Source organism: Rhynchophorus ferrugineus, unplaced genomic scaffold, assembly GCF_030347505.1.
Source record: "Rhynchophorus ferrugineus isolate W39M unplaced genomic scaffold, kcgeb_rfMv2 rfM2, whole genome shotgun sequence".
NCBI classification, from domain to species: domain Eukaryota; kingdom Metazoa; phylum Arthropoda; class Insecta; order Coleoptera; family Curculionidae; genus Rhynchophorus; species Rhynchophorus ferrugineus.
In genome coordinates, this window is record NW_027472581.1 from 87,940,521 (window position 1) to 87,958,857 (window position 18,337).

Below are 18,337 nucleotides of genomic sequence, written 5' to 3' on the forward strand. Positions count from 1 at the left end.
TTACGGCTGTGATCAAAAATTATCTTGACCATTTTGACTAAATTGTTGTTCTTATGAAGAAAAACTGGTAATTTTTGCTCCTTCCACATATCAAATTCCGCATACGCATTGCCCATAAAACAAATTTGTAAGAATTAATAATTTCTATCTGGTAGTGATAACAACGCTCCCAATTTTTTTAAATTTATTTATTATATATACATTTTTTTATACATTTTAAATTCCCTTTTACCAACGAGATTTTATCTGGACTGGGCCTAATGTTTAACGTGGACGAACCACGGTCCTCGACATTAAGCCTACCGACTTGCGAATGACCGACTTAGAAATCATTTCGAAAAACATCCGGTTTTACCCAGCGTGATTACTGGCGTGACTGGGGCCATTTTCCTTGTCGGATTTTACACTCTTGCCTAGGATAATCACAAATATTAAACAATCACAAACATAAATTTACGACCATGCCCCAGCAGGATTCGTACCCGCGTCTATCACAACATTAGATGGACTTCGTTATTATCGCCGACAGCAAGAATCGCAGAAGAGTAAATAATTGGTCTCAGTACACTTCCTTGTGGTACTTGCTGCAGCTTCTTTTATTATAAAGTAAGCTTCATATGAACAAGGCCGTCATGCCATACCTTATCGATGGCTGTACTACATCTAAGAATATAGCTGAACATACCTTTTTACCTTTATATGCAACACTCCCAGTATCTGATGAATTAGCCAGAAGTTAGAAGTAACAACTAGCTGAAAAAACTAACGTTGGGAACTATCGACTGAAAACAGTCGAAACAGTCGATAGTCGCAAAACAATTGAAACAGTCGATAATCAAAAAACTAGCGAACTAAGAAACTTTAAAAAAGAAAATATCTATTAACATGCAATAAATAATTTCATTTTAAACGAAGTAGAATTACTTTTATATTTGGATGTTCTGTGGATCCGTAAAAGGGAATGGAATAATAACCCCACAAATGTTTTATCGTATTTTAATATGTTAATTGCTATTTTTAAATAACATACTATAATAAATATCGATAGTATAATAGAACTTAACAAAACCTAAAAACTAAAGATGTACAATAACAATAAATAGTTCAGCTTTTCTCCCCGGAATGAGATTTCTTCGGTTGATAATAATTTGTATTAATAATGCCTCAGTATTATTTGTAATACCGAATACTGATTCTTTAAATCGAGGATTGCAGATAACAGAAGTTGAGGATTATCTTTCAAAATATTTTCAAACCATGAAGGCTGAATGCATCATTCTACTGAAAAGTTATGAAATAATAAAAATAGATTGTAAAAAAGATTTCTCAGCCTTACTTGCTGATAAAATATATCTTAACTAAAAGGTGCCGCGACCATCATTATTTTCTAGCACTGTTTTCTTGTAAATTGGTGAATATTAAAGAGTTTTCATATCAGAAAATTGCCACAAAACTGGATACATTTCGCGCGTTGATAAAATATTGCTTTTTGAAGCAAAAAAATACAGTTGAAGCAAAAACTTAGAGTTGATGCCGAGTTTCCAGACACAGGCCCTGGAAAATCAACCATCAAGTATTGGTAGGCTAAGTTTAGACGTGGTGAAATGAGCACCGAAGACGTTGTTACCGACGAAAACATTTAAAAAATCTACAGAATGATTTTGAATGATCATAAATTGAAATTGAATGAAATAGCAGACACTCTAAAGATATCGACTGAACGTGTACATCATATCATTCACGAATATTTGTGTATGAGAAAGCTCTGTGCAAAATGGGTGCCGCGCGAACTCAGTTTTGACCAAAAACAACGACGAGTTGATGATTCGGAGCAGTGTTTGAAGATCAAGCGTAATAAACCCGAGTTTTTGCGTCGATATCTAACAATGGATGAAACATGGCTCCATCACTTCACTCCGAAGTTCAATCGACAGTCATCCGGGTGGACTGCACACGATGAACCCGCTCCAAAGCGTGGGAAAACGCAACAGTCGGCTGACAAGGTTATGACGTCTGTATTTTGAGATGCGCATGGAATAATAATAATAATTTAATGATTAATAATTTTCATTGACTACCTTGAAAGAGAAAGGACCATCAACAGCGACTATTACATAGCGTTATTGGACCGTTTGAAGGACAAAATCGCCGAAAAACGGCCGCATTTGAAGAAAAAGAAAGTGCTGCTTCATCAAAACAATGCACCGTGTCACAAGTCAATAAAAACGATGACAAAAATCTATTCATCCACCATATTCTCCAGATATGTCCCCCAACGACTATCTCTGGCTCTCAGGTCTCAAAAGAATGCTCGCTGGGTCGAAATTTTCGTCGAATTAAGAGGTGATCGCCGAAACTGAGGCCTTTTTTGAAGCAAAGTACAAATCGTACTACAAAAATGGTATAAAAAAGTTGCAGGGTCGCTATAATCAGTGTTTCACCCTTGAAGGGAATTTTGTATAAAAAAAAACTAGTTTTGCCAAAAAAAAATGTTTTACTAGGGTAGGCCGAGGACTTTTCAATTCACCTGTTATATTTGGTGGTTAGGAAATGATAAGTGATGTCAATATTTCGTAACACTACTGCTTGATCTTTAAGTTGTCGTGACGAATTTTGAAATGTTTGGTGTTTTTATTTCTGGTAAAATCTTAGTAATATCACATTGAATTTAATAATCTCTCTATAGTGTATTTTTGTGACTATTACAGTTATTTAGCGGATTCCCGATATTATTTAGCTCTCACGCGTCCTCTAGCACTATTCTTTGCCTTACACTTATTTTAATACTTAAAGACCGATTATTTATACACACACCCTATTCCTACTGAAAACTTCTTACAGATAACTATTTTTATTTACAAATAACTAATTGATCTCAATTACACTTACTGCTCTTGTAAAAGTTAAGATTTTTGTTTAAAATACTTGAAATTATCTGTAACGCGATAACGTTTATTCGAAAAAAAAATCGCGCAAACAAACTATTCCATACATTCATCAAAATATCACTCTGATGAACATGTCATTACATAATTTATTAACAAAGAAATGTGTGTAATCACAATTCATAAAAACACCACGTTCTTCATCCAGATTTTTATTTATTCTTATCATTTAACTGACCATAATAACCTTCAAGATGTTATTACGATTATTCCGTCCACTGGGACTAATTACTACGCAAAATTTAATTAATAATAACACTAATCATAATAAATAATAACAAAAGTTTTGTTTTTGTCGTTAATAGCAATCAACTAAAAAGAAATCATCCTATTAGCACGTTAAAAATCAATTTAAAAACCTGACACAATACAGAGATCAGATACCTTTGATCACAAAATGAAATATCTAAACATCTACCTTCGATTATTCCTGTCACTGGGATACACTCCGGAAATACAGCGGCGATAATTCACGATTGCGCATATATCTATTGAGCAACGGACAATTGAAACACTGGTAACTCTCCGAAGCAGACACAAACGATTGTATTGTACTGACAATACTCCGAATCGCCACTTGGTGATAACGTTACGAAAGATTATTTGCTGATTGGGTCATACGGACACACTGCTCGTTACGTGGTTTACGATTTATGTTACGGTTCTAATAAGTATTAAGATGTTGTAGTACGAGGGAGGTTGTATTATTTGAACGACATTTCCACTCATACACCTTCTCCGTTAAGTCAAAAAAAACTCAGTTTAAAAAGGTCTAAAATTGACATATAAAAGTAAGGTTATATCTATCAGGCGCTTACATCATAGAGAAATAGAGATTTAACTTTACAGGAAATTTTGGGGAAATATTTCCCGACGTCCAACATGTAGATGTCGCTACCGTTAACATATTACTTGTTTTATTCGTTACGCTAAGAGCCGCGACGGGATCTGATTGGTTCACTTCGTTACATTGTGAATATTTTCTGTGTTACATTAACTATTTTAGAGTAATAATATAAAAATTGACGACAATGCATCCATGTAACAAAAGATGTAGTGTACCTGGGCGAAAATCTGCTACCGAAATTAGACATCGTTTCCCAAAGAATGATCTCGCTCTTTTCCAAAAAAAGGTTGAAGAAGTAAATAGTAGTTACCTGGATCAACCATAATGCAAATATATCAACGTCATCGTATCTGTCACGGACATTCTAGTGAAGAATTTTGAATTTAGAAAATCAAAACCTACTTATGAAGTATGTAGTATGTTCGAGAAATCTTTAAAAGGCCTCATCATCACTTCAATTTTTTCACATTTCACAGCAAATTGTGAAGAAGATGAAAATGTTAGATATCATATATAATTTTTTTTAACGAGAGGTCTAGTACCACTAGAGGTTGTTAAATCACCAGTTGAGTCTATATTTTCAGTTCCAGAGAACTTTGCTCCGAGGAAAACAAGAGTCTAATATTGTTTGTTAGTCTTATTTCAGGCTATTTAACAAAACTTCTGAAAAAAGAGACAGCATGCAATATTTATCTACATTCTATATTAAGTAGTTCCACAGATCAAATACTCTAAAATCTAAATATCTTTGAAAAAACACATACATTTTTAGTGTTGAAACTGTCCAATCTATAATGATTTTCAAGGCCAATTTATTATGAGGTGATTGTATTTTTGGTTTAATGAAGTTAATGCAATATTAACAGTGAGGAATTTAAAATTGACCAATTATTATTTACATTTATTTATATTTGAATAGGGTTTTATTTTAATAAATTAATTTTAAAAATTAAATTTGATTTTCATTTAAATACTATTGGCCAATAAATGTGAGGTCATAAAGTAATCAGGCGAAATGGCAGACCAATCAAAGCAAAGGACTTTCCTTACAAGTTTGTACATAACTATTTCAAACTAACCAATCAAATTCACGTTATCAGCGCCACCAATGATTGAACTAAGCGAAACATTTCCCCACTACTTACCATTGGAGTTACACCCCCCTGATGGTTTGTTTATTTATCTTGTACGCTATTTTCAATCTGCTTTATATAGAGAACAGTGTCGTCAGCTTTTTATAACGTTTATAGATTAAATTATTATTTTATCTAATTAGTACATACAAATCGGTAGTTGAAAAGCATTCTCGTTCTGGGAAGTGTTGTGTGGTCAAACACAGGTAGTTAAAAATGCATCGTCGGTTAAGAAGTCTCTTCTTAGAATTCTTTAAGAAATGAGTAGAAAACATAAAATCCTAAACTGGTTGGGTTAAACATGAAACAGATTTATGATCGTTACCGTGTGTGTCAGACATTTATATGATACATTTAAAATTTCCTTTATTTCCTTATTTTAATTACTTACGAACAATTTAGTGATGGTGAAAATACTACCACGAACCCAGATATGTACAAATGGAAGTAGATCACAATCAAAATAATATAGAAGGTAAATTGAGGAAGAGTTATATTCTTAATTGTTACCATTAATTTCTAAACTGCCTTAATATATTTGTAGTACCTATTTCCATCGTTCCCGGCCCACAACCGAAGCAAGTGTCATCAACATTTGAACAAACTCCAGAAGGAAATGGTAAAGTATGTATTAATTCAGCCAGTATCCTCTTTTCTGTTCATTCTTACTGTTAATTAGTTGACTCTATAACTTCAGTCCATATGTTACAATGTTTTAAGTTGTACCGTAGTGTATATCTCTGGTTATTTAGTAAAACTTTTGAAAAAAGAAATTAAGTGTGATTCTTGTTTACATACAATAATGAATAAATCAGTATACCCAAAAATTGAAACTGATTCTATAGAGGAAAAACAGCCCCAGACTCCAACAAAATTGTTTTATTATACTGTCAATAGGTCTCTGAGCTATGTCCTTTATTTTATTCAGCAATTTTGCCACGTCGCTAATATAACAAAATGTTTGTCAAATGTTTAAAAAAAAGTAAATTTAAAACCCTTCAATTGTACATTCAATAATGATCTTTCGGATAAAATATTACAAGTACTAACAAGGTGTGCTATATACTTTTGTGAGAAAACAGGTAAACAGGATATTCTGAGGGAAAGACTCAAAGTTTGCTTTCTGTATAAGAAAACAAAAAGACAGAACTCTGATAGATCCTATTAAATTGATGGCACTAAACAAATATGAAAAAGGAAAAAGAAGATATAATTTTGATTTGCAATGCACCAAAGTTTTTTGACTATGGATTTATATTTATGTATATAATATTTATATTTTATACATATATTTATATCTATATTATATTTATATTTTATAGATAAATTTACATTATATATTTATATTTATTGTTATAGATTTTATTTATATTTCATTAAATTTTATTTAATAAATTTATTTCAGAAAAAAAATGTTTTTTATTTAAATTGCATTGGTCAATTAAACATGACGTCAAGACTGTCACGTGCCAAACATTACTAATGAGCCAATCAAATGTATTCACAGTAAAATATTTTTCTTATAGGTTCCTATAATGGACATCTAAATTGACCAATCAAATTATTTGAATGGCCTATTATGGCGCCATCTGGATGTTGGGCAAAGCACACTCCAAGTCCCCTATTGAGTTGTATCTCTATTACTCTATGATTATAGTTCGTTGGTTAATACCTCTCGATTGCTTGTAAATGGCAACAACGCAATATCAGGCGGAAACTATCGAAGTTTGCCGAATACTAATTTTTTAATTTAGTTTTATCGTACGACGTTTTCATTGTTTACAGGTTGATTTCTCATTAATCAGCTTGAAATAACATACAATTTGAAAGCGTACAATCCAAATAGTAATTTAGGCAATACTGCATGGTCTACTATTACATATTCCTCTAAAATCAATGCAAAGATCATGGAATAAAGAAATTGAGAATTGAAAGTTATATGGCAAAATCGGATCCCACGTTTAAGCTTTTCGGAATCCCCGTTACACGGCCAAATGTAAATGAAAAATGCAACAGCTGTATGTGTGTTTCTCTCTCGTTCGGTCTCGGTATTAATAATTCTAACCTAAGCAGTTAACGGCCATTTTTAGGTGATATAATTTGTAGTGTTTATTTACGTCAAGTTTTTCGGTATGTGTTTTTATATATATTTGACAATTACTTTAGATTATTCTGTGTATTTTAATTTACTAGTGTAATAAAAATAAAACCTTAAGGGAATTTCTTATGATCTCCTATGTAGATCCAGAAAAGTTTGTAATCATTTTAAAGACGAAGACTCTAGACCAAAATGTGGAAAACCGTGGCTGAAACAAGATGTAATTCCTACTAGTAATTTAAATAGTAAGTATTTTGTTAAATAATATTGATTTATTGCATTAAAATAATTAAGAAATATTTATTAAGACAAGGAACATATGCCCTCAATAAATCACATACGTTTTTTGAGGCTGATAGATATATAGGAGAAGTAAGTATATAATAAGAAACTTATGTTTGTTATTAGAGAATGGAGGTTCTAACTTGAAATGTATATGTTCATTTACAGAAAACTCAGCCTGTCCCATCAATTTCTTTTCAGGTTGGATAAAAAACTAATGGCTTTATCCTTATTGAAATGCAGTGGCACAGGATAAACTGTTATCGAAGATATTCTGCTTGCCTTCTAGAAAAACATTAATGCAGATACTGAATAAGGTTCCTTTTTGCTATTGAAGTAGCTATTTCGGTCGTTTGTTCAGAAACTTAACCTTATAGATCGAACTGCAGTTGTCATATTTGATAAAATGTACCTCAATTTAGGTAGATTGTTAATTTAATTGATTCTAAAAAATAATACAACACAACCATTAATAGTTATATTATCTTATTTTAATGTTTGTTTTAAATATTAGAGAAGATAATATCAGTGGATTACGTGTTTTGGGTAGTATAGTATCTCTGTGATTATAACAATGTCTTTATGGTCAGGGAAAATTAATGTAATTATAATATATCAATAAAATATATTTAAATATATTTATATTTTTATTTTTCTAGTTACTCTACATTATTCTTTTTTACTCTACATTTTTAAATTTCCAGCTGAAATTTTTAAAATTCCCACTAAACATTTTTAAATTTCCCGCCGTAACTAACTGTCATTCGGCGCATGCGTAAGCGCCCTGACACCGGGATTCCGAGCGTAACTTAGAACCAATTTTAACATAGAAGATGCGCTTCTAAGTTTCTTTATTGTATGTATATACCAAATTGCATTAAAATGTCATTAATTTGACATCCCCTCTCACCTACCTTTTACTTCAATGTCTCTCTCGGTTGCCGAATTACAATATTAACAAATCTTAATATAATAAAACTGTAAAACAACGGATTAACAAAAATTGAAGTGAATGACTTTCATTGTTTATCCTTACTAATCTGTTGTCCATCGTAGTTTCGAGGATATTAATAAAATCTATAACGCAATAGATGCGATTGTATACAAAACCACCAATAATAAGAAATATTTGCGGCTTACCAAGAAATTCTATTCTGGAAGTTTTGTAAATAACAATATTAATAATAGAAATTACTTACAATTGGTAATTACCTGCATATTGTCAATTATATGTCAGTTATATTTTAATTTAACGGCAATTTATCAAGAAAATTATATATAACCGACCATAACCAAACGTTTCAAATTATAATGCAATAAATATATTAGCGAACTAACATGCAGTTTACGTTAACTATTTATTTAAATGGTCATAACTTGATTGATAACCGATTATTTAATATAAAGGTCATTAACAAGGTCATCATAGTGGTTAGGCTTTCCGTCGTATTCCTAGAATGTTGACGGAATATTTAATTGGATGTCAGACACCATTTAGAGATAGTTGATAGTGTATACGGGAGTAGATTAATAAAATTGTTAGTGTATGAATAAAAATGCAGTAATAGATTATAACACAAAAACTTAACTATTAATTATGAAAAGATAAAACATGACTATCTATAATATAATTTTATTTTGACATCAGATTTCCATTTCTGACAAAGTACTGTTATAAATAATAACATAATTAGTTGTCTGGATCTGAAATGAATTAAAAAGAAAGCAAAATGTGGATACTAAATGATTGAGTACTAAATAATAACTTAAGGTGTAAATATATGATGAAATATAGGATATTTTACAACAGATTTTAAAAAAATATAAAATATTGACATAACTAACCCTCACCTAAACCCAAAAATGAAAACGATTTTTATTTGACGGTTAAATGTTATTTATTGACATTGACATATTGACAGTCATATGTTATTGTTTGACAGTTATTCTTTAGATAATAATTTTGGATAAAATAATTGTTTTCTAAAATAGAAAAATTATGAACGTGTGTTTTCATAATATACTAACGATTTAAATTTGATAAAGTAAACAGCATGTAGTGTACATAATGTAATTATGTTATGTATATTATTTTATCGGTAGCCTACCTATAATATTATTCTAACCACGAAAAAGAGTAAAAGACATGACTACTGAAAAATAACAGTAAACTGTATTTGTTTTTCTTGCTAATGCCCCTAATGTAACAATAGAGACTAAAATAATATTAATTTTTACTATTATTGGGTACAATTATATGATGTAATTAGACTATATAATATAAAGCTATATATTTTATTATTTATATAAACAATTTTTTTATAAAAGATTTCATTTTTTATTGTATAGAATTTGAAACGGATGACACATTTATACGTTTAAATTTTACGTTTATTATAGCTAGGCAACTAAACATACAGCCTGGTGTATGTTATGTAATAGAAGAAATACATTTTAAGTTTTATAGAATCCTTTAATTTATGGATTATAAAATTTAATTATTTAAATTACAGAACAGTCAAACATCTTTACCCAGTAATACAAGAATATGATGATAACATCGTATGATTTTATATTTGATTTAGAACAATATAGAAAATATAAAAAAAACAATGTTTAATTAGATATTGGACAACCGAATATACATTGGTAGGCAATTATTTCAGTTGTTCGCAACCCACGTTGAACAGTAGGTCCAGTCCGGATAAACCCTCGTTGGTAAAAGAAGACTTTAAAATATACAAAAAAAAACATAGTCAACCAAATATACGATATTTTTATAACTACTCTTAAATAAAAAACAATGTACAAAAAATCAAATATTTTATTGTCAAACATGAGAAAAAAGCCATGTCCCAAAAATATATATATTTAAAGTATCTATATAACATTACAAAATAAATCTTAACACGCATATATAACAAAAATATATATTTTATAGATGTAAATAGGTAGTATCTCAAATAACAATTGAAAGCATCTTCGGTTCGTAGATCGGAACACTAGATTCCTATCACCGCTGAACCAAAGGCAGAGCAGAGACAATATAATCTATACCAGATAGAAGGAAATATATATTTTTGAGACATTGTCAAATAATGATAGAACAATCTTGGTACAAGAGAAAAAGATAAATTACGGCTCAATCCGTTTTCTGGTTCTGAAGGAAGATTGGTTTCCTGAATTTGTCTTGACTACCGATCACCTTCTTCATGGGGAAGTTCTCTCTGCGGTCGTGAATCCGCATGTGCCTGACTAGTTTATCCTTTCGGCCGAAACTCTTCAGGCACTTCGGACATTTGAACGGTTTAACGCCGGTGTGGGTGACCACGTGTCTATCCAACTCTCGTTTCCTGATGAAAGATTTGTTACAAACGTGACATCCAAAAGGTCGTATTCCTGTGAAAATGAAGAGTTTAATTTAATAAATTGGGTTAACGAGAATGTAGTGATTTATGGTTTGAAAAAGTATTCTACGTTTTTCAATTTACATTTTTTCGAAGTATTTATCTAGGATTGGCTGATAAGCCTGATTAAAAAAAATGTAAAACATTTTCTAATTATATCTATTTATATGGTCGTGGTCGAGCGCTTGAAGTGGTCAGACTTGTCGAGAGTTCCCAACAAAGTGTCGGTACCCCAATACACCCATGAATGATTATTCAATAAAGGCCCAAACAAGTCACCCAAGTCACCAAGATGAAAAGTTCTTTAAAGAGCTTTTGAAAGAAACTACAATCCAACATAAAAATCATAAGCAAAACAGAAGATACCCCAATGGCACAATCAACTCCAAATATCACCTTAATACGGGAACAATTATTAAAATCACAGATCACCCTCTTCAAACGAACACAATTCAACGACCAGAACAATCAGTGAAGCACTACAACACCAAATCAAACAACTCAATGATGATGTTATACGGAATGACCGGAGGATAAAGGCCCTCCAAGACATGAACAAGGATGTTCCGGAACTACGCGACTGATACATCAAATACAGGCCCGCAACGATGAGCTCACGCGATAAAACGAATTATGAAAAGACCAAATCAAGAAAGTTGAAAAGGAAAAACAAACACAACAAAATTAAACAAGAAACAAAACTTCCTATGGGCACCATAGAAGAGGAAAAGGCAGGTAAACTCTACTGTTTCACAAACTGTCGAAACAACAAACAAGCCAACCCAAAACCACAAAAGAAGTAAGGAAGAATCCTGCCGATAGTACTCCGAGACAAAACCAAATATATGGAACTCGTCGGTACATTTTAAAAACAGTACAATCGAGGGCATTACCCGAGGTATCGGTATTCTACCCCAAAATCGCTGACGACCACAAATTGACAACCAAGCTCCTAGAGGAGAGGAAGTATCCTTTCCATTCCTCATTCTTACAAGAGAGACAACTCAAGGGTGTCATCAGAGGACTACTATAACAGACGACCAAGTTAGAGAAACACTCTAAGAAAAGGCATTCCATCCATCGTTCGAGAAAAGCCCCATGCCACACTCAGGTCATGGTGCCTAGAAAGGAGCACCAGATATTCAAAATTGAATATCTGCTAGACCAAAAAGTAACAGTTGAATCCCAACGAGACACCGAACAGCCGGCACAATGTTTCAACTGCCGAATCCCACCAAAGTGCATGAACTGCGTCCAGAGAAGGTCGGATCAATTTATATGGTCACCTTCCGGTTCGATGTAACAGGTCAATTGAAAAGTCCACGGTCTGACACATAGATGGCGCTACTAGAATTAAATCCATATGTTTTTTAGTTAGCCCTGACCCTCAAAAGATGCGTGTATTAATTTGACAGCTGTCGGATCATTAGTTTCTGGCTCGATACCGAGTTTCCGGACACTATCCCAGGAAAATCAACCATCAAGGATTGGTATGCTAAGCTTAGACGTGGTGAAATGAGCACCGAAGACAGTGAACGCAATAGAGGTTACCCAAAAGAGATTGTTACCGACGAAAGCATTTAAAAAATCCCCAAATGATTTTGAATGACCGTAAATTGAAATTGAATGAAATATCAGACAGTTTAAAGATATCAACTGAAGATGTACATCAAATCATTCACTAATATTTGGGTGTGAGAAAGCTCCAAAGCGTGGGAAAACGCAACAGTCCGCTGGCAAGGTTATAGCATCTGTATTTTCGGATGCGCATGGAATAATTTTCATTGACTACCTTGAAAAAGGAAGGACCATCAACATCGACTATTACATAGCTTTATTGGACCGTTTGAGGGACGAAATCGCCGAAACGGTCGCATTTGAAGAAAAAAAAGTGCTGCTTCACCAAGACAATGCACCGTGTCACAAGTCAGTGAAGACGATGGCAACAATCTATGAATTGGGCTTCGAATTGCTCCCTTATCCACCGTATTCTCCAGATCTGGCCCCCATCGACTATTTCCTGTTCTCAGATCTCAAAAAAATGCTCGCTGGAAAAAAATGTTAGGCCTATTTTGAAGCAAAGGACAAATCGTACTACAAAAATGGTATCGAAAAGTTGGAGGGTCGCTATAATCAGTGTATCACCCTTGAAGGGAATTATGTTGAATAAAAAATAATAATTTTGGCAAACATTTTTTTTCGGTCTTCGATTGTACTAAGCATATCTAATGTAAGATGCAATTAATTAATAAAAAATATTTATATACAAGAAAATTGTTTAATTTTAAGTTTACGAAAGTTATAATATTTTTTTTTAGGTAGTTTGATCCCACATGAGGATTTGATTAAATATTAAGAAACATAGAATTTTTCAGATAGGAAATAAAAACGAAGTACTACCTGTATGTCTCGCCATGTGGTCCTTTAAATTATCAGGTGTAAAAAATCTCTTGGTACAATGAGTACATTTGAAAGGTCTGCCAGGACTCTCTGCGCTCGATTTGTCGTGGTCAGCCTCACTGGAAAAGCTCTCCCCTGTAACATGATCTCTGCTGGTATCAAAAACCATGGAATCCTCCTCCTACAATAAAAATAAATAAATAGAAGAAATATATATGACCACACCAATTATATTACCTTAAACTCATCTTTTATATGGTCGGGGATACCAGGAAGATCGTTTTCTTTCGGCTCGCTCTCGGAAGCGTTACCCCTTTGCAAACTGGTTTCACTTCCAAACTCGTTGTGATTAAAGGGATCCAAATTTATGACCTACACAATCGGTGATATTTAAGATAAGTTCAGAAACGGAAGCGAGGAAATACGGAAAGCATCTACGGTCAGTGCCGAAAATATCGCTTTTGTATACCGCCTTTTCAAAAATTAATAGATAGACATATTTTTTCTTTACCATATTTTCTTCCTGTTTATCATTTTCCGCTTCATTCCTTTCGAACGTGTCGTTATTCAAATTTCCGTAATTATATTCCCCTAGGTCCAAATTCTCCCTCATCATTTGCAATTCCCGAGATTTATCTTCGGTATTTTGTTGAGGCCAGTGTCGTTTTTCGTGCCGATGCAGTTTATCTTTTCGACCGAACGTGAGATGACAGTAATTGCATCTAAAAACGCAAACTTTTTAATAAATAAAGGAGCTCTATCCATTTCTTTTTAAATAAAATCATTTCATCAATAACGTGATTTATTTCACATTAAAAAAAAAGAAAAGAAGGAATGTAATCTTGGAAATATCGACCATTTTCCACTGTCAAATCTAAGCATTGAATTTAAATCTAAATAAAACGTCAAATGTTAAGATAACAAAAAACAATACAGCTTTTCAAACCAATTGCGAAAATTAAAAATGCTTTGTTGACATCCCGAAATATTGGCATTTAAAAATATTAATAGAATAAAAGCTGTCAAAATAACAAAACAAGTTTTCCGAGATGATTTTTTCATGCTAATCAAAAATCAAGCTAAATATGATTGGCGTCAATTTTCAAAATATAATAAACAAGGGTTTTTAAGGACACCTATAGTTTTGACCGTGTATACACTGAAAATACGTTTTTAACCACCTATATTTACATTTTTTAATATAAAATCGAATATAAAACTAAATATGACTGGCAGCAAATCTCAAAATACCAAAAAATTTTGATTTGTATTCGACTTACAAAAACATCGACAAAAAAAACAAGAGTTTTATAATTTACAAATGTATCAAAAAAAAGCAACCAAAAATAATTCTTTAGAAACAATTACAGTTTTGTCTATGTAAACATTACAGGGAAAATATTTTGTCACCCCAATATATTGAAATTTTTTGAAAATAATAATTATTTATTGACTAAAGAGTGCTATATGAACTGGAACAAGTGGCAGTAGTAAAAAATACATTTTTCATCGCAAATTCTTTTTATATCGTAGAGTAATCAATGAAAGGAACATTCATACGTTGACCTAGGTCATGCCCAGTCAACTCACGAAGAACCCACCTTCCAATCTTTTGGATTTTTCCTATTTGGTATAAACGTTTCGAAATAGCTGTTTGGGTGACACCTAGCTGAGTTGCAAGCTCTTGTTGCGTTATGGTCGAATCTGCGTCCAGCAGAGCTTGTAATTCAGTATCTTTAAATTTTCGGGGCTGTCCAACGCGCGGATGGTCACTGAGACCGAACTCGCCACTTCTAAATCGTCTGTACCAATAATTACACGTTTCATAAGATACAGCATCGGTACCAAGAATACCGCAAATTGATTTCCGTGCTTTAGAAGCATTTTTTCCTTGTTTGAATTCGTTTAAGATACATTGCCGAATGTGTTGTTTATCAACTGACATTGTAAACCTTATTATTCTGAGGTTATGTAATTTACCTAGACTTGTCATTCGGTGACCTTGAGTCTCATATTTTAAAACCGCAAAGGCCGGCGAATATATCCCTATTTGAAAAATAGTTTAAGATCAAAGGAAAAATCTTTAAAAACCAAGTCATAGGCCAAATATTTTTTAGGAATAAGTTGGAAGGGATAACTGTCGTGAGGTCACTACAATTTTAAAAAGTTATTGTTAAGATTACTTACCACTATTTACTTAGGTATTAATAAAAATAAGCAATAAATGAGTTAAACTGTTATGATTACACTTAAAAATACTGGCAATACCTGAAAGGTTTTTGTCCTGTGTGGATCATAGCATGTCTGTTTAGATCTCCCCGTGATGTAAAGGTCCTGGGGCACTTTTGACAAACAAACGGCTTTGTTCCAGAGTGAATCCTCATGTGCTTGGAGAGATTCGTATTCCTGGAGAATGATTTGAAGCACACAGTACAAGTATAAGGTTTGACACCTGAAAATAGATATATTCTTTTTTTGGGCCTTTATGCTTTATTTTAGCCTAAATATGTTTAACATCTAATATCAAAAGTTATAAACAAATGAGATTTTCTAAATAATCTAAAAAACAACTACAGTTCTGTGATCTGAGTGTTATTAGACCAAAGTATTGACTTCTTCTGACTACTAATAGAACATAAATCACTTTGCATTTCTCACCTGTATGGACTATAGTATGTTTTCTAAGATCTGATCTTCTAGCAAAAGTTCTATCACATTGTGGGCAATTATAAGGCTTATCGTTTTTATGAACACTTTTCATATGAGCTGAATACAGTAATCGGTCAGCAAAATCCATGCTGCAACTCGCACATTTGTATGGTTGATCTGAATTATGTGCGGTGGCTTCATGTTCCATACATTCTGCCTGAAATGGGAAAACCTATTAGTATTTAGCTTCAACAGGTGTGTACACAGATAAACTCACCTTATCAGTAAAAGCATGATCGCAAAATTTACACATTGAAACATTTTTGCCGTCGAGCTCATTAGTTTCCGCTTCACTATTTCGATCATTCTCTGAGTCGTAGTCAGATTCATAATCTAATGTGTTGGGATCTACAACCTGAAATATGTTGCGTTAGTAACAGGTCAAATACTAGCAAGAATTGTACAAACCATCACAACATTTTCATCACTTCCATTTGCGAGTTGTTCATAAAGCGGCAAATGGGATTGCGAATTTGAATTATCGCCATTCTCTTTGGATATGCCGCTTAACTGACGCAAAGTCGCATCGGATATAAAACATAGTTGTCGAAATTCCAAACAGAATTCGATTTTAAAAAGGCATCTGTGACATATTACGTTTGGTAAGCCATCTCCTTGATGAACCTAAATTGCAAAAAAATGTTAACATATAGTATGCACCCCATTATATTAAAATGGACAGTCAGTTACATGTAAATCGTAGAGTAAATTTCTGTATGATGTAAATCTTCTAGCTTCAAAAACAATGTGCCTTAAATAATGACTTTAATCATACCTTTTTAGTTGAGAATGTGATTTATGCTCAATTAAAGTTACACTTATTAATTTGAATATATTCAGGGATTATTAAAAATTCAATACGGTAATAAAAACATTATGTGATATTTCACAATATTAAATTGATATTTTAAATAAACCGCCGTTTACCATGTCCATGTCCAAACCGACAAATTAAACGTCATGGCGACGATGCCAGACCAGTCAGTTAATTTAAACTAAAAACAGAACTAATAATTTAATATATAAATTAACGGTACGTAATAATTCAGGGTATATCTATGGATTATTAGTTATAATTTTAAAAATTTAATTATCATATACTTTAACGTCAAGTTAAAAGAAAGAAATACGGAAAATGTGAAACATGAAACAACTGGCAACGCTGAGCTTTCTGTTTCCTGAAATCCAAAATGGATGTGCATTCTCAGATAAGAAAACAAAGAAATCTGAGGAAATACATGCTTTTACCAAAAACGAAATAATAAAACTATAATCCCTACCGGTTATTCCAGTGAGTACACGTTTTATATACGAGAGAGGCGGTAGTAAATTTTTAAGCAATCATTTACTTACGGATAGTGCTGTACAATCGACAATTTTCTTCGATATGCTTTTTTCTTTTCCTTGAATATTGTTAAAAATCCCGAGCATAAAGCCATCCTTCTGCAGACAAAGTCTACATATCGTTGCGTAACTTCTCCAAGCTTCGTTTATCACTTGCAAAGGCTCCGTGGTCTCCATTTTACATAGAAATACCCGGTTTCGGTTTGATAAAGCCGTTAGCCGATGTCAGAAAAACGTCTTTTCGTTCCGCGTTTACAAAACCCTGGTAACGGCACTGAAAAATAACTAGTGTGGGGCGCCGCCTCAGCGATGGAAATGGGACTGAGGACGGTTTCAGGGTGGGTGTCTTGACCTGCGCGTGGCCCCCTCATTCGAAGCCTCCGAGACAGAACGTACAGCTGCTTTTTGGCGCGTATTTCAAATTTCTACCTGGGGCCATGCCGCCTTCAAAAGGGGATCTGTTTTACAATGGCTTCTCAAATATACATGTTTATCTAAGTTTCTTTTTTTAAGATACGGTTATTCGAAAATGTACACGTAGTATTTGCATTTATTATTTCACTTTTATGGCCTACCATTTATCGGTATCTTTCTCAGTATTAATTAGATAAAATGTTAAAGGAAATTAATATAATAATTTAGTCTCGTAAAGTTACTTAAATATTTAATAATCCATTATTTAAAAACCCAATAATAATTTCATTTCAGTTAAAGGTAAACCTAGATAAATATTCTGTTTTAAAAATGTGAGAAGGCCTGGAGAATATTGAACTTTGTTTTTTACAGGCATAAAATAAATGAAGGATTCAAGAGGTATGTGGCTAAACTTGTTTATGTTTATATTAACTTTTATCCGAAACTATCTTAAATTGGGACCAACATTGATTAATAAAAACTTTGATTTATACCCCAATTCCATAAACAAAATGAGATTTATTTAAAATATGATGAACAAATAAAAAGTGATATATAATCAGGGTAGTTCCTTAATATAAATTAGTTTAACTCCTATTTCAATAACTTCAGGTTTTATTACTAATTGTTATATGGGATACGATATGTATTGTACATTTTTCGTATTTTAAAAAACAATTATATAACAAAATTTATTTGAGTTTGCAATACGTAATGATTAAATATTCACTAACTTTACGCCAGGTATACTTAAAATT

The 18,337-nt window shown here is 32.5% G+C and overlaps 2 protein-coding genes and 1 long non-coding RNA gene across 6 annotated transcripts in view; 1 reads left to right on the plus strand and 2 right to left on the minus strand.

Annotated features, from left to right (window-relative positions):
* Agpat2 (1-Acylglycerol-3-phosphate O-acyltransferase 2) overlaps nucleotides 1-8,538 on the minus strand; it is a 52,970-nt gene extending 44,432 nt beyond the window's left edge. Inside the window, exon 1 of one of the 2 annotated variants that reach the window (XM_076396796.1) lies at nucleotides 8,505-8,538. In XM_076396796.1, coding sequence (XP_076252911.1) covers nucleotides 8,505-8,523 — 19 coding nt within the window. In that variant the 5' untranslated portion in view covers nucleotides 8,524-8,538. Of the gene's footprint in view, nucleotides 1-3,363; nucleotides 3,530-8,504 lie in introns of those variants that run through there. The other variant, XM_076396799.1, reaches the window with a different exon arrangement.
* On the plus strand, nucleotides 6,372-7,943 carry LOC143191585 (uncharacterized). 3 transcript variants are annotated; one of them, XR_013004557.1, is made up of 4 exons: nucleotides 6,372-7,055; nucleotides 7,119-7,268; nucleotides 7,318-7,395; nucleotides 7,474-7,943. It is a non-coding gene; the product is annotated as an uncharacterized LOC143191585 (long non-coding RNA). The 3 variants fall into 3 exon arrangements; XR_013004558.1 differs by having other exon boundaries at nucleotides 7,332-7,395; XR_013004559.1 differs by having other exon boundaries at nucleotides 7,168-7,268.
* Nucleotides 8,539-10,111: 1,573 nt separating the features above from the next.
* On the minus strand, nucleotides 10,112-17,505 carry LOC143191587 (uncharacterized). The gene is made up of 9 exons (XM_076396804.1): nucleotides 17,175-17,505; nucleotides 16,230-16,445; nucleotides 16,039-16,176; nucleotides 15,771-15,978; nucleotides 15,381-15,564; nucleotides 13,624-13,834; nucleotides 13,350-13,484; nucleotides 13,113-13,293; nucleotides 10,112-10,704 (listed from the first exon to the last, which is right to left on the minus strand). Exons 1-9 carry the CDS (start codon nucleotides 17,340-17,342, stop codon nucleotides 10,448-10,450), a joined length of 1,698 nt encoding a protein of 565 aa, XP_076252919.1. The 5' UTR covers nucleotides 17,343-17,505; the 3' UTR covers nucleotides 10,112-10,447.
* Nucleotides 17,506-18,337: the final 832 nt, after the last annotated feature.

Bases quoted from the DNA above. Each gene is read 5' to 3' on its own strand.
- LOC143191587 (XM_076396804.1), bottom strand. From the start codon at position 17,342: ATGGAGACCACGGAGCCTTTGCAAGTGATAAACGAAGCTTGGAGAAGT. The intron at 16,446-17,174 runs GTAAGTAAATGA...TTTGCAATTTAG, and splicing joins TCGATTGTACAGCACTATCC to GTTCATCAAGGAGATGGCTT. The intron at 16,177-16,229 runs GTTTGTACAATT...AACATATTTCAG, and splicing joins GTGATGAAAATGTTGTGATG to GTTGTAGATCCCAACACATT.